This window comes from Ochotona curzoniae, unplaced genomic scaffold (assembly GCF_017591425.1).
Source record: "Ochotona curzoniae isolate NIBS_2020 unplaced genomic scaffold, NIBS_Ocur_1.0 contig_430, whole genome shotgun sequence".
NCBI lineage: Eukaryota > Metazoa > Chordata > Mammalia > Lagomorpha > Ochotonidae > Ochotona > Ochotona curzoniae.
This window is the reverse complement of record NW_024466219.1, coordinates 24,800,730-24,823,832: the sequence shown is the minus strand read 5'-3', so window position 1 is coordinate 24,823,832 and position 23,103 is coordinate 24,800,730. Positions and strand designations below refer to the sequence as shown.

Below are 23,103 nucleotides of genomic sequence, written 5' to 3'. Positions count from 1 at the left end.
AAATAGTTTCATTATCAACAGATCCTGTATGTAGTCACCTCTGCAAAAGCATTCTTACCATGTGAGGTAGCATCTTCCCAAGTTTTCTGGGAACAGGACTCAGGGACTCTGGGGGGATTTTTTTCCCTGCTAGTATAACTCTGATGACATTGGTTTCTATTGAGATAAGCTAAATCTATTCTACTTTGGATAAAATTATAGTCAAGACAATCTCCTGATTTTAAAAAGTTGTTTCACATAGTAGAAAGTAAAGTAGCCCCCTGGATTAGTCTGCTTTTCATTTACTTAAGTTACTGAGGAGCTTCTCAGTAATGAAAAAGATTCTTCATTTTTAGTCTGGAGATGTATAGTTATAGACCAGGGAGCCCCATTCATTCATCTGGTGTCAGAAGGAGGCTGGTTATAGTGCAGTGTGTATGGACAGAGGATCATATGGTAAGTCAGAAATCATGGGGCTTACAATGGAGACACCCTCAGTTTATAAACCAGCCATCTCCTGAGAATAATCTTCTAGAAGCACATCCCCAATGACGTACAGACCAATCCCTAAGAACTCTTAGATACCAAAACCAGATAAACCATTACTAATCTATCACTTTGCCTTAAGATTTAGGGGTTTAAACATCTGCATGAGCTTAGAGATTCAAGTCCTATTTAATCCATAACACCTTTTTCTTCTATGTAGTTCCATTTTGTGTATTTTCAGGTACTTCCAGTAAATTGCACTGGTCTGAAATCACTAATGGCAAAATGGCAGAAATCTTCATTATTGAAAGAGCAGAGAACATGAAACATGGAAGAATGAAAAAACTCATATTTTTGACAAAGATTATCTAGAGAAATAAGTCTAGATCAAATTTTAAAGGATCCCTATCTTCTAACAATGTATTAAAATGTATCCAGGAATTGACAAAAAGCCATTGAAAGCATTTGGCTGAATAACTGGACTTAATGTTTCTAATGTTGGCTAGGAAAAAATGCACTCAATGGGAATAAGATTGGGTAGCCCAACTGTAAGCTGTTTTCTGGCAATTAAAGTGAGAAATCATAAATGCTTAAAATAAGACAATATAAGAAGAGAGAAGAGAGGGTGAATTTGAAAGAGAATTAACAGGACTTGAGGACTGATCGGTGTCAGTAACGCAGAAGATGCAGAATAACACAAGTTCCCAACGTGGGCAGAGAATTGGTACTGCAGTTCATACATGCAGTGCCTCTTTAACTTTGCTTTTCTGGAAAGTGAATGATTTTCGAACCCATCTTTGGAACACGTGATTTCCTGTCTATCCCATTCTTTTAAAATGTATTTATTTGAAAGCTGGAGACACAGAGAAGACAGCATGGTGGGGAGAGAGAAAGAGAAAAGAGATCTTGTGTTCACCTTTTCTCTCCCCAGACATGCATAACAGCTCCAAAAAATACAAGCAGGCTGTCAGTCCAGGCCTCTCCTGTGGGTGGAAGGAATTCAGTCTCTTGAGTCATCACTTCTGTTTCAAGCTCTGCATCAATAGGGAGGCAGGAATGAGGAGCGAGAGCCAGGTATTGAATGCAGGAACTTGGGTGTTGGTCACAGGCATCTTAACCATTAGGCCAAACATACACCCTCTCAACTTTTTGAATAAATAAGTGCAGAATTATGATGTTTGTAGCAAATATAAAGTGATAATAACTATATTTTACTAAGCCTGTAAATACTCCTGGCAATTTATACTAATTATGCCATTCCAATTTTATTACAACATTTAAGGTAAGATTCTGTCTGTATCTTGCAGACATGGAAACAAAGACCCAGGGAGGGAAAATTACTTACTTACAACCATACTATATTTATGTAGTGTATCCAAGATCTGCACTGCCTTAAACCTAGTTCCAAGGTTTCTCTTACCTTCATATAGTACACTGCAACACTGCAATGTTCCTATATGACAACGATTTAGCTAAATATAACAAACACTCAGACATAATGCTTCCTTTTGAGTCCTTAGAAATTGGAAATGAAAGGCCCAATCTTGTCATATTACAGTTCCAGATTAAGCACTCTACATGACAAGGAAAAAAACTGCCATGAATTCATTAAAGACACAATTAGCACTTTTTAATTTTATTGCAAAGGATGCTTTGTACTAAAAAATCATGCATTTCACTGCCATTTCCACTTTCCCCTCATTTCTATCATATAATCATTGTCTGCAAAGATATGAAACCTAAAGTTCCACATTACTTCTGTTATATAATATATGATTACCAAGAACTGGAAAAAATCAAAATGTTTTCAGGAGCAATCACAAAATGTCAGTGTTTTGAGTTTTTTGGTAATAATGTAATTATCCTTATGTATGTTGCTAGAACAAATTGCTTAGCTTAGTTGGTAAAATATAACAGCTTCATAAATCAGAAATTTCTTTAACATTTCTTGTTTCCAGTGGGTTGATAATTCTAAAAATTCTTTACGTTTCTGAAGGCTTTACAGTACTGGGTCGCCAGCAACACTTTGAAATTGAAGACATCTGCAAGTATTCTTACATAAACCAAGAGTTGAACAACTTTCCCTAGGAATAACATTGATTGCTGATCTTTGTGCACTTATAATGGAAAATACTAGGAAAAGATATCTCGGTATCTTTGATATACAACGATTTCTACTGGAGTAGCAATGAGATGCTAAATAATCATCTCAATTTTTGGATTGGTTAATTAATTTTACTATTTCATAAACCCTGGAATTGCTAAAAATAGAAAAACAAAACTGAGTAATATAACAATTTATATATTTATCACTGAAAAGTATATTCTGCTTGTCTAATTCTTTGAAAAGCATTAGTCTTCGAAAATTTCGGTGATAAAGCTAATCTACTTCCCCAAATGTTACTGTAAAAATTCTTTCCATTTTTTAATTCATCATATCAATCATTATCAAACTCAATCATTCACTGAAGGAATGTGCTAAACACACTATATCTAATAATTTTATTCCAAGTAATATCTATAAAAACATTTACAAAACTTACTTGCAATACTTGCCAATTTTATCTTTGATGTCTGTGTGAAGATTTTTATTTTCCCAGGGTCATTAAGAAGTATATGATTAAAATAACACATGGTACTATATTTTCTGACTGATTAAAATATGAAATTTAATCTATCACTGTGATAGACAAAATTCCTGTTCCTCTGTGTAACAAATACGCTTTTTAATGTACTGTGTAATCATAAGAATATGAATTATGCATATTACCTATAACACACTATGTAAAAACAATAAATAATTATAATTCAGTATGTTTAATATATCATTATACAATAATTTCTAATATATCTTATAAATTATTTCATTAAAACAATTGGTTTACTATATTGTAGTAACACCATTATAATTCAGTACATAAATAATATTAAGGAATTATCATAAAATATATTACAATGGTAATTATAAGAGACATTACAGGATAATAATAATGATTATAGTAAAGCTATTCTACATATGAAATTGCCTATTTATAAATTATATATGGCTCTAGAAATGGCAATGTGCCTTCAGTGAGAGACAAAGTACCTTGAAGAAAGACATATGAATTGAGACCCAAATAAATGATGTTAACAAAATAATTTAAAACTCCATGTGTTATTTAATCATCCTTTGTATCCTTTTCAGTAATCTTCATCAGTTGCAAAGAAACTTAACATTTTGCATGTGTGTGGTTCACTGAAACTGTAACAGTATGTCTAGGCATCCAAATGAACTTTAGTTTCTGTTAGGAAAATTGTGTCTCATTGGATCTGATTTTAGAAGCATCATAAATACATCATCTTCACAGAGTAGAGAATAGTCATTTATCCCCCTTAAGGTGTACTTCATCAATTTTCTTTCCCCTGCAGTAGCACATACTCAGTTTTGTCATCAACACTGTCTTGTAAAATATTTGCAGGCTGAAAACTGATGAATTCTCAATCAGTCAAGAGTAGATTTACTTTTTCTGACAAATGAATCTCTGATTAAGAAGTGCAAATTTTAAAACAAACATGGCACAGTTACATTATTTTCGACTAAAACTCACATTTTGTCATTCACATTTCGCAGCCATTCCTTTCTTCTGAGTTCCTCTCTGGCCAACCTTAACTGATCGATTGGTTCGGCTACACGTAATGTCGGCTCCAAAGGCTTGTAACGCTGTTCTAACACTTCATTGATATTTCGAAAGGGACCCTGGCAACACAGCAGGAGGTACATATTTTACAATGGAAGATTTTTTTAAAAAACATATCACTGATGGTCAATGCTGGTGAAGATGTACAAAGAATAGCATGTTTACTGTTACCTTTATTTTGTTAAAGGCTTATTGTGTATTTGAAAGAGTAATAGGGAAAGTGAGAGAGAGGCAGAGAGATCTTCCATCCCACTGGTTCACTTCACAAATTGTGACCATGGCAGGGGTGTAGGGACTGGGACAGGAAGAAGCCAGGAGCCTGGCCCTTCATCCAGGTGTCCCATGTAAGTAGTTGGAGCCTAATCACTTGTGCCATTTTTTGGTTGATTTTCCCAAGCACATCAGCAGAGAGTTAGACTGGAAGTGCAGCAGCCAGGACAGGGACCGCACGGTTCCAGCAGCTTCATTGAAAATTCAGTTCTCTGCAGGCAGGGAAAGCAGTGAAAGATGGCTTAAGTTCTTGTGCCACAGCCCTCATGTGGGAGACCTTAATGGAGCTCCATGCTCCTGGCTTCAGCCTGGCCCAGTACCAACCTCTTCATTGCATTTTGGGGAGTAAACCAAAGAATGAATGCCCCTCTCTCTCTCTCTGTCTCTACCCTTGTCCCCCTCTGTAACTTTGCCTTTTAAATAAGTAAATAAATCTTTAAAAATTTAAGCAAAATTTCTTCCACTTTCACAAAAAAAGTGTTCAATGATATAACTGGTATACCCGTGGATATAGATTGCTCTGCTTTTGAACTTTAAAAAAAGTACATTTATTCTAATTTAATGATTAATTAAATTAAGTGACGGAGATAATTAAGATATTCAACAATTCTTTCCATTTGTAAATAAAAAAATTACAATGCTTCTAAACAGTTTCCCAAGAGACCTATACATACAAACAAAACAGATGGCTTTTTTCACTATAAGTTTTTGAATCAATGCCAAATTATATATTCATTACTTATTTCAAGAATTCTTTACTTAAAATGTAAATTCTATATTTCATCTTATCTGATATTAATAGTAATTTTTTTATTGACAGAAATATATAGCAGAAGAAAGGCCACAGCTGCCCTGTGCCATGACTTATTAAAGTACTCATACAACAGCACTTAAACACATTCATGGAAAATGAAATTAAAAATCAAGTTTATTTCATTAAAAAAAAAGTGAAGCCCATGCATGGTTTCTTTCATAGCATTAATTGGCCATGAATGTTTTGAAGACTTCCTAAATGCAAGAATTGAATTTTTTTGCACCAGCACTAGCACGTTTTATCCTTTCACAAACTTCTAAAAATACTGTTATATAGGATACTTATTAGAATCTACTGTTTTTCCAATTTATATATTAAACAGCACAATACAAATCAGAGGTACTTCAAGACTTTGCTGTGCCACTAATTAGCTATCACTTTCTGTTTTCACCCCTATAATATAGGAAAGAAGTAACAAAGATTTCTAATCATATTTCTGATTCTTAAAACTCTCTTCTTTAAATAGGTTATCGCTAACAAGACACAGCTGGAGTTACTGCAAGCACTGAGTGAAGATTGTGGGGCTAATAAAAAGAAATGATTCACGCCTCATTTATGTTCACTTATGTTTTACATTAATAGAAACCAATAATAGGAACCGGTTACCATAAAAGTCATGGACCGTAAATAACACAAATGGCAAATAAGTATCATCTCGTACTTTTCACAGCTGGACAGGAGGATTGCTATATTTGAAAGTAGATAATGGATTTTTATTGGAACTTTACTTTTTAAAGATACAGTACCATGCTTCCAAGTCCACTTATTTAAAAAAAAAAAATCAAGTGGCGTTTCTTACAGAACAGATAATTATTCTTTTACTTTGACAGGTTCTATGGTTTAAAAATCAGATTTGGTTGTGTAAGTCGTGGCAAGTTACTGCTCTAGGCATGTTTTCATTGAACGGAAAATGTAATCATAACTATGCCCCAAACTACCCCACACATGTCTAACACAACTGAACACTATTTGCATTACACTGCTAATGGCAAATACACAAAAATGGTACCCTTGCTGTTACTACTACTCCTATCTTTTAAGCTCAACCAGTGTATGTATGTATACGCACACACACATATATAAAATCGTTTGCTTCTGCACTTACCCTACTAATTGCTATGGAACTTACTCTTCCCACTGAAACTCAGAAACCAAAGAGAATGAGTCTTTCTGAGCACTCAGTTTGAAAAGAAACATGGTCATTCTTTTAAGTTCACTCTCACCTCCATATTTTGTATGTATCCTATAATTATGACTATGTTCTTGTGTTTTTCATAGCCTCGTCCATACATTCATATGTTGTATAATTAACATCTTGTTCTTGAGCTTAGTAGTCTGCCTCCTTAATAGATATGGGAAAAGCTGTCAGGCTTCTCTGTCTCTCTCTTCCTCTTCCCCAGCCCTCTCTTAAATAATGACCTGATTTTTTTATTTATTTTGTTAAGTTTTTCTATACCAAAGCTTTTATTGATTTGCAATTTTTAAATAGTCTTTTGGATCCCAGATGATCACCTATACCAATTATTCCCGGGATCTCAGAGTTTCAAAATCACTTCTAGCTTTAAGTTGTCTTGTTTGCTTACTTGTTTGCTTGTCTGCCTCCCTTCAAGCATTAATTATGGAAATCACATATATTTATTTTTTTTGCTTTTATCTAATAACTCATATTACTTAATAGGCATCTTGCATTTTAAGCTTTTTTCAAAGCATAATAATGATGAAGATATTTTTAAAATCTGTTCTAATTGTTTCACATATTTATTATTTTCTGTTTATTTTAAAAATATGTATTTAATTTGAAAGGCAGTGTAACAAAGAGAGAAGAGAGGCACTTTGTAATCACTGATTCACTCCCCATATGGGAGTCAAATAGGTAAGACCAGAGCCTGGAACTCAGAATTCCAACTGGGTCTTCTATGACAGTGGCAGGGCCATCTTCCTTCTCTTTCCTGAGTACATTAGCAGGGAATTGGATTAGAAGTGGAGGAGCCAGGACTTGAACTGGTGCTCATAGAGGATTCTGATGTCACATTCAGTGGCTTAACTTCCTATACCACAATGTCAGCCTCCCTTCACACATTTATGGAACTTCATTTGGCAAGTACAGATTCTCTGATGGTCACAGTACGTATATCGTTTCAACATAATCTTAAAATGTCATTAATGAATCCACTAAAGAAATATACAAGAACTACAAAAGATAAAGGAAATATGTAAAAACAAAAAAGATAAAACAAGTATATTCTGTGAGAAGGGAAAGGAAAAAAAGAAGGTGAAGGGGACAAAGAAAATCAAAGAGGAAGAAGGAGGAGGAAAATGGATGGGGGAGGATGGGGAGGAGGAGCAGAAGAGTGGAGGGGAAGGAGGATGCAGCAGGAGCGGGAGGTTAGTGGAGGGGACGGAGGATGGATGGAGAAGGAGGGTTCAGGGAGGAGGTGATGATGGGGAGGAAAAGGAAGAGGAGGAAGAGAATGGAAAGGGAAAGGGAACTGAAAGGAGAGAAGCATGTACAACTAAACATGGGGAAATGAGAAAGAGAGACAGTTAAGAAAATGAATGACAGAACAGTGGAAACGGTTAGGGGAACTAGAGGACATATAATAATGAAGTGTGGAGATAGGAAAAGAAATGGAAAATATGTAAAGAGGAAAGAATCAGAGATTGGGAAAGGAGATAAGAAAATAGAAAAGGAAGAAAGGAGGGAAGTAAAGGAAAGAAAATACATATTAGTGGGGATCATTTTGTGGCATATTTGACAAATACAGTTCAATAGTTTTTGTGTGAGTGTTCAAATAGTTGTGCAAATATATTTATGTATATAAATTACTACATAAACATATTTCCTATACAAACATATATTATCTTTCTACATATCAATGTTTCCATATAAATATATGTGTTTCTGGTTTGATATATAATATATATGCATGTGCATTTTCCATAAAAATATACATGAATGTATTTTACTATATCTCTACATGTCTTCCAGTTACCCATTATGTATGCCTATGTATGTACATTCACACAAAAAAAATGATAATATACAAAACGCAAAATAATAAAGTTTAAAAATACATACAAATAGAAATGCTTGTTTTGAGAAAATTATAGTAATGAAGAGAAAAGACAAACAAGTATAAAGGACGTCACATCATAAAAGTATAATAAAACAAAACAACAAAGCAAAAGTGAAAATGTTACAAAACACAATATCACATGTGTCATTTTTAAGGTTAAGGTTGTGATTATTTCACTGTAAGTTTAATTTAGATGATTCCCATACAATTACAACTCAGAAATGCTAAAATATATTCTTATTGTATTCATATGATACAATTTTTACCTCCTAAAATGTTGCAAAGTTACTCTATGAGTTCTCTGCAGCACCAATAGCTAGCTACCTCAGAGAATAGGGCATGCAACACTGATTACTGAAAATTCTGATTTACTGTGCAATTTATTATATGTAATGGCTGTTGAACACTACATTGAATACACATATGTATGTAATGGTAATGATTGTCATTAATTCTTTTATGGAATAATTAATAAATTGAATTGCTGACTATAGTATTGTTATATAAAACCATCTCCTGTTACAATATAAATAAATATAAATATGCATAACTTAAAATGGTAAAGATTCAGCTATTCATATCTAAAATGTATTTTAAATTTAAAGTGACTTTAAATATTTTCATTAGCATATTGGTCTAGCATTTAAAAGGAACAATTACAGCATACTCTAAATATACTTGTGCCTAGAAGAGTGGTAATTTTCCCTAGTATTTGTCCTTTTGCTCAACTCTACCCTGTTTGTTCTTCCATTCTAGCAAGTGGAAGCACTTTGAGCTTCTATATCCTATTTGAAAAGACAGATTTGTTTAGAGGTAATTATGAATACTGATATAAATAGAATTTCAGAGGAAATGAATCATGGATAAGGAAATAAAGAAAAGTAGTCTCAAGGGAAAATCGCACTTACAGATTTTCAATTATTTTATAGCTCCTTCCACGATGACATTAATTATCAGTTAGTAGCTTTGAGAGAGCAAAAATAATAAAAGATATTAAGGACTTAATTCTATAGTGTGGAAACACAACTTGTAAATAATTACAATGAAGTGGGAAAGTTCTTCATGGCCAAGCATGAAGTGTGACCTTACAGCAAAGGCTTTTTCAACGGTTTCTGGACTGGGAAAAGCAGTCTTCCAGTGGGCTTCTGATATTCATTGATTATTGTTATTCATACCTTTACATAATATCTTGCTCAAAAGTATGGAATGTGATTAGCCGTTTCTAACTATTAGTATATAGCAGAAGTGATAGAATGCAACTTCTGGCATTACATTGTAAAAATAAACAAAAAAAAAAAAGCCTGTGGCATATAGTTTGAGAACTTTGACTCTAAGGGATCACTTACTCTGATGGAGGCCAGCTGCCAAGTTTTAAGGCTGTTCCATCCAGAGACCAATGTGGAGAAGGGATGACACATGCCAATCACCCATCATGTAAACGAGGAAAACAATTAAGAGGTTCTCTTTACCCTGGTCTTGCCAACTCCCTCTCCTAAGATGAGCACTCATATGAGACCACGGCCCAGGCTGACATTTTAAGAGACTTGAGTCAGAGGCACTTACAAAATCTGTAGCTGAACTCCTGATCCACAGAAACTATGGTTCAACAAATGTTTTCTGCTTTTTAAGACATTGGATTTTATGGTAATTTATTATACAGCAATATATATGCAGGTGTGAGTCTGTGCAGGCAGCTAAAGGTCAGAAGTTCTGGAAGCCTAACTCTAAGTCAAACGTGGCCCAACTCCAAATGGATATGATCTATTTGGCACTTGTTTTCATTGTTTCATATGTTGATAGGCATGACACAACTGTGACTCTTCAGGGATTCCAGAGAGTGACAGTCATCACTGGATATCTACCCGCAGTGTTCAGCTCCAGAAGTCATATGTGAGTTCTATTCTACCACAATACAACTACTGTCTTGCTTTGGGCTGTCTCTAATTTTTAAATACACACTTTTAAAATTACTCAAGCCCACAGGCTGTTTAAAATGATTTAAAAAGCTAATCAGATGACAGATTAAATTACATAAAATTGGTTATATATAAAGGATTTTCTAGTAATAGCAGAATATACCAAGTAGTGTATTAACAAAATTTTCATATGAAAAAGTAGATTCCAAGCAAAAATAATCATGTTAAACTTCCATATTCATGCTCATTTCAGCAGCACATATACTAAAATTGGAACTTCCATATTCAATACCCCATAATTTAATATGAAACATAAATTTGCCTACTTTCTTCGTGTGTTTGACATGTCCTAAATATAGTACCATACAATGTTTGCATTCATGTATATAATATGTTCAACAAGAGAGAGTATAGAATAGTGTAGAAGTGAAAGGTTGGTTAATAGGTTCTAAGTTACAGTGAGTAGAAGTAACAGTAGGTTGACATTGGAATGCATAATGTTTACCCCCAAAAAAATGTATAAGAAAGCATTTTTACTTTCTCACCATAAAGGAAGACTAAATGTTTGTCACATATATGCATAGATTATCTATTTTTGTGATTTTAAACTAGATTCCTGAAAAAAATAATTTTCTTCTCAATACAAAGAAGAAAAAAAAACAGCAGCAGGTGTTTGACGTAGTGCTTTATAACTCTTGAGAGGCTCATGGACCATATTGGAGTGCTTGTGTTTGAACGTAACTCTGCTCCTTATTGCAGCTCCCTGCTACTATGCATCAGGAGACACTAGGTGATGACACAGGTGTGTGGGTCCCTATCACCCACATGTTAGATTTCAGACTGAATTCCTGATTCCTGGCTTACATCCAGCCAAGCCCCAGCCACTGCAGACACATGGTGAGTAAAAAAATTGTACCCCCTAGTATCCTGCTGAAAGAAATGGAAAATGGAAATGAAATTGTGGGAAACACTATGACAATTCCTAAAAAAATTAACAGTAGTTAATTAATAAACAAAATAGTTAAAATTAACAAAAATTAATAACAGCATGAGTGTATGATCTGGCAATAGAATGTTGGAGTGGGTGCTTTAGGTAGATGGTGGTGATGGCTGCATACAAGATAAGAGTACTTCCTGTCAGTGTCAGTGAGCTGTTTACTTAGAAATGATCCAGAAAATTGTGTTACATGTCATATGCCACAACAAAAAATAGACAAATATGACAAATATAGCAAGAATAAATTGACAACAGGATTTGGTATGTCCAATGAGTACCTGACATTGTTTCCTGGTAATAGGCGGCAGAAACTTGGACTGAGGAAAAGAAAGAGCACTCGGACAAGACAGCCAATCGGTCAGACTTGGCGAACACATGTGCTTCACTTGAGGCCGTGGGTGTACTAACGGCTTCACCTTCTGTAACCGCAGCTCCCATGGATCAGGCTCAGCTCTGAACGGTGAATTGTATATGCCTGGAATCTGAAAAGAAATGCATTTTACTTTTGTCTTCAATTTTTATATATAATAAAAGAAAATAATATTGTACTAGCACAATTTTCATGTTAAAGGAATATTTTAAACTAAAACTCTGGTATTAACCAGACTTCAGACTCAACAAACAATGGTTCACACAATATTCATATTTCATCTCCATTACAAACAATCTCAGCATCTTTAAGGATGGAATATTAAAAATGTCAAAAGATTACAGAGCAATGACATTTTAATATAAGTGTACTTGTGAAAAATAGCAGAAAGACCTTAGTTCATACATTTTGTAGTCAAGTCATATACTACAAATAAATAACACACATAGCTATAAGTCATACATTCATTAGAGGAAGTAAAATATATAATGCTTGAACCAGTTTGGGGTACCAGTACGTACTCACATTTGGTCATTTTAATTTTTACTAATCATTTATCTTTATTTTATCTGCTTCCCCTGCTTTATTTCTTTCTTAATCGTTTTAATTACTTTACAACATTTTCACAACAGATACGTTAATTGTATATTACAATGTATACCACTGAGTTTCTTTGAATTTGTTCTTGCTGTTAAAAATAATACAGAAACAAAATGAAATTTTTTATGTATATTTAAAGATGAGTTGGAGTTTTGACTGCATGATCAAAATATTAATATATATATATATATTTCTGAGGTCTACAACTATACCACATATGTATTGCACTAGTTTAATCAATCATATATTATAATGGCAGCAATTTTAAGTCTTTTATTTTAATAAACAAGCTGCATCACATATATTTGCTACCTTAAAGATCACTCCAAATAACATAAAACATTTAGTGAATGGCTTTGATGTGGTTAGGTGCTATACTTATTGTAGTGTCATGGTATCACTGCTGATCTATCACTGACTGACACATCATCAACAGTCCAGATTCATCACAGCACCTTCCATGAAACAGAAATAAAACAGACATGTGTGTGAAAATTGCTAACTCAAAATGGACAGATATCCATTTAATGAAAATATGCTTTTATTGACAATACAAGTTTTTTGAGTCATATTTTGATAAAACTGAATTTCAGTGGCATTTTATATCATTTATTTTGAGATACATATGCACAGATATGTATGTGTATATTAATTTTGCGATCACACAAAATCCATACTCAAAACCATAATTTACATTTTAAAGAATTAATACATTGTATTTGGATACATCTCAGACATTGGGTAAATAAAGTATCCAATAAACCTCTTATAACAAATGTGCTTGTCTTTTTGTGTTTATTATTTTATTCTGATTTTTCATTTCTAGGAATAGATACCACATTGTTCATAATACAGATTTAGAAGCATAGGACTCTACTCTCTTCCTCCCATAACTTCCCCCAACCGTATCCCTATTATTTTTTTTCAAGTGAGTTTTTCTCTTACATTATCATACCAAAGCACATTCTTGGTTGTTCTGTTTACCCAAGAAGATAAACAGCAGTTACACCACAGTAAGAATAATCAGACAAAATGAGTTTGAAAAAATAATATTATATGTATTGGCCACCATTTCAAGAAACATTAGCTGCTAACAACTGCCCAGGCTGGATTCATTGTTTTCCTTCTAATACTTCCTTAATAACCTGGGGATATCTCTACCATGCATCTATCCAATTCTTTCCTAGTCATCTCTGAGTGCATCAGAGTATCATAAGCAAGAAACTGAAGCAAAAGGGATGGACACTTTGCAACCCTAGTCCTTCCAGAGTGCTAGGCACATCGCAGATACTCGTTAAATGAACAGTAAACACATATCTAGAATAACAATGCGTGGCTCAGAAAAAAATAATGGAAGCCTGTATTTTTTCTTTGTTCTCTAAAGCAACATAAATGTCATAGTTCAATGTTTAAGATCCATTTTAAAATGTTACTATTTTCAAAGAATTTGTGGATCAATCTTTCCTCTAAATGCTTCATTTTTCATTCAGTTTCCATTTGCTTTCAGACAAAACATAGTTTGCTATATAGAGCTAGACTGCCAGATCACCTTGGCAACTCTAACGTAACTTTTCCTATTTCATAATTGTGGACTAAATTCACTGTGTCCAGAAAAGTTAATGTAATCATATTTATGTATTTTAAAACACTTCTGAGCAGTTTCATCTGTGAGATACTTTAACACCAAAAATCCAGAATGTTAAAAAATGTTATATACAGCATATTAATCATTTTTAATGTCATGTAAACATGCTTTCACTCTAATAAGTACAGACAATGTAGACACAGTTTAAAGGAATGCTGGTAACAGAAAATATATACATATATGTTTGTAATAGCTCTCAGTGCATATTAATATTTCAGAGGATAATAGTATTGAAAAATTTTTCCAGTGGATTTAAAGTGAGAATGTGTCAATAGTGATGAAAAAAATCAGTGTTAGATATTTAAAGATTATCTTATCATTAAATACAACTAAATCTATATATTCTATGACAAAGATACAGGAAAATACCATTCTGCTTATTGATGATATGATTAATTGGAGTCTTTAGGTATAATGCTAAATTTTCACAACTTTCCAGATTAAAATGGTAATATATGCAATTTAATTGGATTAAAACTTATCATTTGAAATCTCTATCTACCCCAATAAGCACCAACTATTAACTCTACTCTATTAGGAATCTTCTTTGATCTCCTTCCACATTTGCATGCACATGTATACATAGGCTAGATGGGAAATGCAAATCAATCAGTAGATATGATAGCTTTCTTAAATTATATTTTGCAACCTATATGGAGACTTCCTCATGTGTATTCTCTTTGCAATTTAAATCAAATATAGATAGAAAATATACTTTAATTGAATTTCAAATGAATTACTTAAAATCTTCAAGGTGTCAGTATTTTAGAAATTAACACATTTACTAACCTATGTCAATAAAAGTGGTTCAGTACTCTTTCAACTCCAACAACAAGCTAATAACCCCTTTATTTAATGGCATGGTACACATGTAATAATCATGTCTTTAAATAAATAAAACAACTTTAAATTTCTATTGTCTCGATAGCCATATTTCAAAATTAGTAAACCATTTGTGAATAATTGCTTGTTGTTGATTTTTCAAAAATATTAATATAAGTCAAAGGCAAACTTAACCCTAAGAGACTATGACATATTTTCCAGTTTTCACATTTTTCACAACTTCGAAGGGCTACTGCCAACGTAGCTTTGGGGACTTCATTTTCAGCAATAATTTTCTAGAGTGACCAAGACTATGGGGAAATCTTTGCTAACTGTTTTAAAAAAAGAAAAAGCCTACAACTCAGTTATTTGCAGTACTGTCATGCTAACATTCAACTCAATAAGACCCAGGAAATCTCATGAGAGAACTCTGCTAATAGCTTCTTACCGACCTCCTTGCACCAGGGCTGGCTGCTGACTGGTGGCCCAGTGGTGAATATGGCAAATGAGGTGTAAAAGCACTGATTTTTTTTTTCAAAGGCTAGGATTCTGACTCGTCAGAGGGAGGAAAAAAGCAATGAGTTACATAATAGATATATATTTTTCTTGAATTCATGGGAACTTAAGCATGACCTAGAATATTAATTATGTCAGGTTGAGCAACGAGCAAATGTACCATTTGTTACCCGGTCACCCTTAGTATCCTATTAATATTTTGAATCATTTCATATTTCTAACAATCGGTTGGTTCTTTTCTTCGATTTTATTCTTACATTTAAGTACCATTTGAAAGAGTATTTTAAAGCACAATTAATTTGAAAACAAATGATTGCATTAGTTAGAGTTAGAATGCTGTTTTATTTCAAGAAGAATGCTTTTCCTGAGTGTTTTCCACTTGTACACGACCTTTATTATGTAATTGCCTCAGGGGGAGTTATAGCCTAATTTTTTTTCTCTTCTCTTTGTTCCTGGGGTTCACTTCTAAAACAAATTTCTGCAAAATAAGAATCTGAACCAGGATTGTGTGTACTTACAATCCCCAAATCACACTTACAGTTTCAGTTTCACAGTTCACCATGTGAAAAATAATAATTTCTCATGATTTGAAAATAGCTACTTCTCTCAGTAATGAATAATGATACTACCAGGTGAGCAGGAGATTCAGATTGTTTTCTCAGAAATGACAATTGCAATGCGGAGGACTTGTTCACTGCCACTTGAGCAAACTTTAGAAATACAGCAATGTGTCTTACTTAAAAACCGATGAATACTATGAGAAACAATCGGTTCTAAAATACTTTTCTAAAATATGTTTGACTTTTAAGTTTTAATCAAAAACACCTAAAAAAGAAAAAAGACAAGTGAGGGAAGAGCAGTAAAGATCTCTAATGACTAGGAAAGTGAAAATGGGCCAGAGACCTGTGAATGAAATATCTGCTAGGGTAGCAACTGCTGAATCAACACTGACCAATGCACTTCATCATAATTATCAGGACATACCAGTGCCAGGGGATTTCTAAAAATCCCACTCAGCAAATAATTGCCCTGCTGTTAAGAGATAGTCAAAGAGTGTTAACACACTGTCACAGTCCAGCGTTTAGTACGATATTCTACATTCAATTATTCTTGCTGAGAACTAATAGGAAACATGGTCATTTCTCAGGTACAGCAGTTATACCCCTGCCTGTATTCCAGACTCTGCTAACCCTGAGTTACAGTGTCCTCGAAAGAAGAACAATTTCATAGACACACTGAGGATTCAAAAAGAAAATCACTGGGTTCATTGACATAAAGCGAGACTTTATGAAAACAAATTGTCCAGCCCAGCCAAGCTGGCCGAATAGAAGAACGTACTATTAATGGGGAAGGCTACCAGAAGATAAGCAAATGAAGCACACTCCTAGCACAGAGTTGTAAAAAGTTTGCTGTAGTAAATTCCACCAAAAGTAGAGAGACACTGGTGGAGAGGTGTGGACAGCATACGTACACATTTGACACCATGTAGAGACACCATGCCAAGTATTAGAAAACAGGCAGATGGGAGAGAAAGGTGGGAGCAGAACAATGCACCCAGAGTCACCTGATAAAACTGCCTAGTTAAGAGTCTGGTAGACCATACTGACCCTGGGCTTGCACTGGAGATAGAGTTGGGGGAAGTGTTCTGATCGATTATGTATGTTGAGAGGAACATATTTATTTTCTCCATTTGCCTACAAAGTGCATAAGTACAAAGTACTATTCTGAAGGCAGCCCAGATCAGCCAGAAGAGAGCAGCATACTAAGATCATCAAAGATCTTTGTTGCTGTAGGTTAGCTACAGCCTGACTCCAGTTGGACACGCAAAATTAGGTGTAAATCTGCATTCTCCTCTGACTTTAACTCTGGGTTAATGACCTAGTAATCTCATCTAGAACTGTAGGTACACCCATGCTCCAACCCTTCGACCAGGCTCTGATTCACAATCTTGCTCAACAGAGCACTCATGGGTAGCCGGTGCTGGAAATGCTTGCGGGGCTGAGTGAACCATCAAGAATTATCAGGAACAACTGTGAGCAGCTATGTTAACAAACTGAAAAATCTAAAACAAATGGGTAGATTTCTTGACACATATGATCTATCTAAAATTGAGTCGGGATGACATAGAAAAAATAGACTAAAAATAACTTGGTTAGAAGCTGAATCAGTAATAAAGACTGCCCTCCCAACAAAGAAAAGCCTAGAATTGAATGGCTTCACAGCTGATTATACTAAACTTTTCAAGGAGGAAATAATTCCAATTATTTTAAAGTATTGAAAATAATTGAAAGGGAAGAAATCCTACCAAATTTCTATGAAGGCAGCATATCTTAATCCCAAATACAAAAAAAAAGATACAACAAAAGAGAACTATAGATCAATATTTCTGATCAACATATATGCAGAAACCCTCAACAAAATATTAGCTAATCAAATATAATAATATTTCAGAAAGACTTCAACTGGGCCATGTAGGATACAATACTCATATGCAGGAATGTTTCAATATATGCAAATCAAGAAATGTTATACAATCAAACAAGTGGACACATACAACTATACAATTATTTTGATACAGAGAAGGTATTTGACAAATACAATACCCTATCATGATAAAAATTGGGTTTAGGGGCCCGGCGCAGTGGCACAGTGGTTAAGGTCCTCGCCTTGCAAGCCCGGGATCCCATATGGGTGCCGGTTCTATCCCAGCAGCCCCGCTTCCCATCCAGCTCCCTGCCTGTGGCCCGGGAAAGCAGTCGAAGACGGCCCAAAGCTTTGGGACCCTGCACCCACGTGGGAGACCCGGAAGAGTCTCCTGGCTTTGGATCAGCATAGCATTGGCCGTTGCGCTCCCTTGGGGAGTGAATCATCGGACGGAAGATCTTCCTCTCTGTCTCTCCTCTCTGTATATCCGCCTTTCCAATAAATAATAATAATAATAATAATAATAATAATAAATCTTTAATAAAAAAAACTGCCAATTATTGGCCTGGGACAGAAGCCTAGTGACTAAAGTCCTCACCTTGCATGTGCCAGGATCCCATGTGGACTCCAGCCAATGTCCTGGCTAATCCACTTCCCATCCAGCTCCCTGCTTGTGGCTTGGGAAAGCAGTAGAGAATGGTCCAAGGCCTTGGGATCCTGCACCAGCGTGAGAGACTGGGAAGAAGCTCCTGGCTTCTGATCAGCTCAGTTCAAGCCATTACAGCCACTTAGGGAGTGAATCTGAAGATGAAAGAGATTTCTTTCTTTTCCTCCCTTCTCTGTAAGTCTGCCTTTACAATAAAAGTAAATTAAACTTTTTAAAAACATGCCAATTACACAAGTAACTGAAAAATCATATTTTCAGAAATGCTTAATTGTCTGGTCAGATGATATTCATTGTTAAGATTGCATATTAAATATCACTTATTTAAAAAGAGATCACTTGTAATTAGGTTTGACTGTATTTTATCTTTTCTCCAAGAGATTGGTTATGTACAGACTGGTTGATCCATATACAACTTAAGTTGGTGATTCCCAGTAGTGGCTACAGGTTAGAGTCATTTGGAGAACTTGAAAAATATTGAAATCTGAACTCCATTGATTAGAATAACAATCTTTGAAACAAGTGGCTGTGTATTTGTCTGGTTCAATTTTGTGTTATTAATTGCAACTCAGCAACCAGAGTTGAGAAACTTGACCGATTACCTATCCTAGTGCCTGTTTCCAAGTTGACAATAAGTCCATATTAATCTGAAAAAAATGGGATAAAACCAAAAGACGGTAGAGAAAGTCAATACTTTTGCTCACATGTAAACAAAAAGTGGACACAAAGGAAGAAGATACATGGGGAACCTTCTATAGAAATAAAATCAAAACATATTGATACCAGATGAATTAAGAGGAATATATTTATATATGAAATCATAAAAGCTGGAATATTTAACCCAGGCAAATCAAGTAGAAAGAGGAATAAGTTATATAGGAATATTATCTTGTTTTACAGTTACTAAAATTCAGCTTCCCAGAGAACATTTGAGATAAATTCTCTAGTGCTACTTTTTAACAGTTATCTTCGTTACTTTCCATGACACATTTTTATGAGTGTGGGGATTCCATTCTTTCCTTCCCCATCTCCCTTTCCGCCTTATCCTCCCGCTCACTATATTTGAACTTAGAAAAATGGTCATTGCACTCCACATAGTCAGCCCTCAGGTACACCATCAGGAGCTATAACCTAGTCAGAGCAATTGCCCTCACTGGGCTGGCCCCCAGCCCTCATTTCTGTGCCTGCAGCATGTGCAGCAGACTAGTTGGGTCCATTCCATCTCTGATTCAATTGGACATTGAAGCCTAACTCAGCCCAACTGATTCTGCCCTCCAGCCCACATTCATGCCAGTAAGTTCCACTGCCTGTCTAGCCAGGCCTGTGCCCAGTCCTGGTCCTCATGCTCACCAGTGGGCAGCCAACCAGAGAAGTGCCCACAGTATTCCTACTAGGCCCACTCGCAGGCCTGTATCTTGTACTGTCCAGGTGGTTCTGCAGTCTAGCTCAACAGGACTTGCCCCCAATCCCAACCCTAAGCTGATGCTGCAGCAAAGCCCAACTAGCCTTCCTTTTCTCTGGCTCAGGCTTATACCAGTGGATACAGTTAGCCCAGCCTGGCTCTCCCACTAACCCAGTTCACATACAGGCCAACAGCTGTTGTAACCCTGCCCAACCAGGTATGCCCCTAGTCACAGCTCGCACACTCTCCATGGGAACAGTGGCCCAGTAGAGAGTCCCCACAGCTCCCCAACCAGGCTTGCAGCATCCTAGATCTGACCTAGCAATTGCAGTTGTATGGATGTAGGCTGATGTAGGTGACAGAATGAACTGGACCGCATAAAGGTGGACACACACACAAGAAATAGGTCTGAGATCACCTCAGATGAGATTTCTTTGAGGGCCCCCCTACAATTAGACTGCTCAACTCATAACTCCAACCATGGAGAGAGTGGCAGAACCTGTGGTCTAACAATGGTGTCATGTGTCAAGACTGGGCCTCCTCATGGCTTTGACAGAGTATACAGCATACCCAGAAGCACATGGAGGATATTTCAGATCATTGGAGCCTGTAGAGGACCTCTGATACCATTGCAGAGGAAGAAAGGAAGAACAAATTGGCCAACTACCTCAGTGAAGTGTGACAGCAAATTTCTGGGTGAATGATGACTCAGAGGTAGACTGTATCAATCAATGGACTTTGGACGAATATCCTCATCCTTGCAGCTGTGAGATCGACAGTATTTCAGAACTATTGAAACTACTTAAGCAGAACCATTGGAGCATGCTCCACATTGGGGACCTTAGGATAACATCAGGTGGTCATTCCCGACTCCTGGGTGCTGGAGCGGTTGGGAGGCTCAGTGTGGCTTCTCCCCTTATCTCTCCTCTTCTCCCAGATGGAAGAGGAAAAAGAACTGAAGCATTTTGTGATCAACAGAACTAAAGCTAAAATGCAGGAACACTGTGAGAATGGGGTTGAGACTGAGAAAAGGACTAATAACATGCCTTATGGGAGTGTACCTTTAAGAAATAAGTAGAAGAGAAGATCATGAAGGGTGCTCTCAAAAGAGCAAGAAGAGACATTGGGAGACCAGCACCTAGGGAAAAGGCAGTTTCATTAAAGTCAACAGTGTCAGATGATACAACGGGGTGGAACAGTCAGAATGGAGAATGCACCACTGGAATGGTCATTTGAAAGAGGCAAGTGACCTCTACAAAAAGAGTGTCTGTTCTTGTTGCAGAGATCATATTATAATTCATTGAATACAAGACAGAATGAGCAAGTACAAACTGGGTATCTCTAACTGCATGGTACTTTAAAAGATTTAGTGAGAGATGCTATTTAAAGAACTTTGGGTACACTTCTTCACTGAACAATTCTTCTTCTTTCTTTTTAAAAATATTTATTTGCTTTTATTTTCAAGGCAGATTTTTTAAAGTATTTTTATTGGAAAGGCAGATTTACAGAGAGAAGGAGAGAGAAAGATAAAAGAGAGAAAGAGCGAGCGAGCACTTCCATGTGTTAGGTCACTCCCCAAATGGTGGCAAAGGATAGAGCTGAACCTGTCCAAAGTCAGGAGCCATGAGCCTCTTTCAGGACTTCCATATGTGATGCAGGGTCCCAAGGACTTGGGACATCTTCTGCAACCTTCCTGGTCATAAGCAAGGAGCAGGATGGGAAGTGAAGTAGCTGGAACATAAATTGGCACCCATATGGGATGTTGGTATGGGCAGGCGTAGGATTACCGTGTTGAGCCACTACACTGGTCCCAAGAACAATTCTATTTTTTGTAATGTTTTATAATTTTCATCATAGAAAGTCTTCCACATTTTTGATTAGGTTTATTACAAGTTATTTAAGATTCTTTGATTTTAAAGGGGACTGCACTGAAAAGTTCTTTTTCAGTAATGGTGTAATTTTAATTTGTACTATGCTACCCTGACAAACTCTCTTATGAGTTCCAATAGTTTCTTTATTTAATATTTTGGTTCTCCTACTATGATGTTTGTGACTGGGATAATTTTAATGTATCATTTCCAATTTGAATTCCTTTGATTTTTTTTCTTGTTGAATAGCAGTGGTGAAATTGGACATTGTTGTCTAGTTCCAAATCTTAGTGGAAAAGCTTCCAGTCTTTTCCCATTCACTATAATGGATTTTTCATATATTGTTTTGATTGTATTGTAGAATATTGTTTCTATGCCTTTCTTGCTTAGGGCTTTTAGCATGAAGTGGAGTTTGATTTTATTAAATGCCTTCTCTGCATCTACTGAGATGATCATACGGTTTTTATTCTTCGATTTGTTGATGTGGTCCATCACATATAATGACAGACGTATGTTGAATCATCCCTGCATGCCAGTGATGAATGCCACCTGATGTACTGTTGGATTCTGTTGGCTGGTGTTTTGATGAGGACTTCTGCATCTCTGTGCCTAGGGGCTGTAAGTCTGTAGCTCGGGGTCTCTGGCTTTGGTGTTAAGATGATGCCTTCATTGAAAGAGTCTGGGATCATCGTCTCCCTTTCTATTGTTTTAAATAGCTTGTGGCGATTTGGAGTAATTTCCTGGAATGTTTGGTAGAATTTAGCCATGAAGGCTTTTTCCTGGGCTTTTCTTTGTTGGGAGGGATTTAATAACTGATTCAATCTCCATCTTGTATAGGTCTTTTTAGATTTTAATTACCTCATAGTTCAATTTTGGTGAATTACATGTGTCCAAAAATCTATCAATTTCTTTGACGTCTTCTGATTTGTTGGCATATGGTTGCTTCAAAGAGTTCCTGATTATTCTATATATGTTCGAGTTGACAACTGTTGTGTTTCCTTTGTCATTTCTGATTATACAGATCTGTATCTTCTCCTTTCCTTTTGGGTTAGTTGAGTGAATCTATTTTGTTGATTTTTTTCAAAGCACCAGCTCTTTGATTCATTGATCTTATGCATTGTTCTTTTGGTCTCTACTTGGTTTATTTTATCAGTTAAATTCTTTTTTTTCCTGCTAATCTTGGGATTATTTTTCTGTTGTTCTGCTACCTCTTTCAGATGTGTGGTTAGCCCATTTACTTGGTTTTTCTAATTTCTTAACTTAAGCATTGAAATGAATCTTCCTCTTCACACTGCTTGATTGTGTCCCACCTGTTTCAATATGTGTTGATCCATTCATTTGTTTCAAGCATCTTTTAAATGTACTCTTTGATTTCTTCTATAACCCATTGTTCACTTAGCAGCATGTTGCTCAATCTCTAAGTAACTGCCTATTTTCTAGGGTATTTTGACTGGTTGGTCTCCAATTTCACTCCATGATGGTATGAGAATATGCATGATATGATCTCCGTTTGTTTTTTTAATTTGCTGAGGTTTGTTTTTTGGCTTTACATTCCTATTTTACTGATGCCTAA

General features: G+C 35.6%; 1 protein-coding gene across 1 annotated transcript in view; it reads right to left on the bottom strand.

The window, feature by feature from the left end:
• SPATA17 (spermatogenesis associated 17) overlaps window positions 1-23,103 on the bottom strand; it is a 151,045-nt gene that overhangs the window by 53,638 nt on the left and 74,304 nt on the right. The window contains exons 7-8 of the mRNA XM_040985313.1: window positions 11,498-11,701; window positions 4,056-4,204 (exon numbers count right to left, since the gene is read on the bottom strand). Coding sequence (XP_040841247.1) covers window positions 4,056-4,204; window positions 11,498-11,701 — 353 coding nt within the window. The remainder of the gene's footprint in view (window positions 1-4,055; window positions 4,205-11,497; window positions 11,702-23,103) is intronic.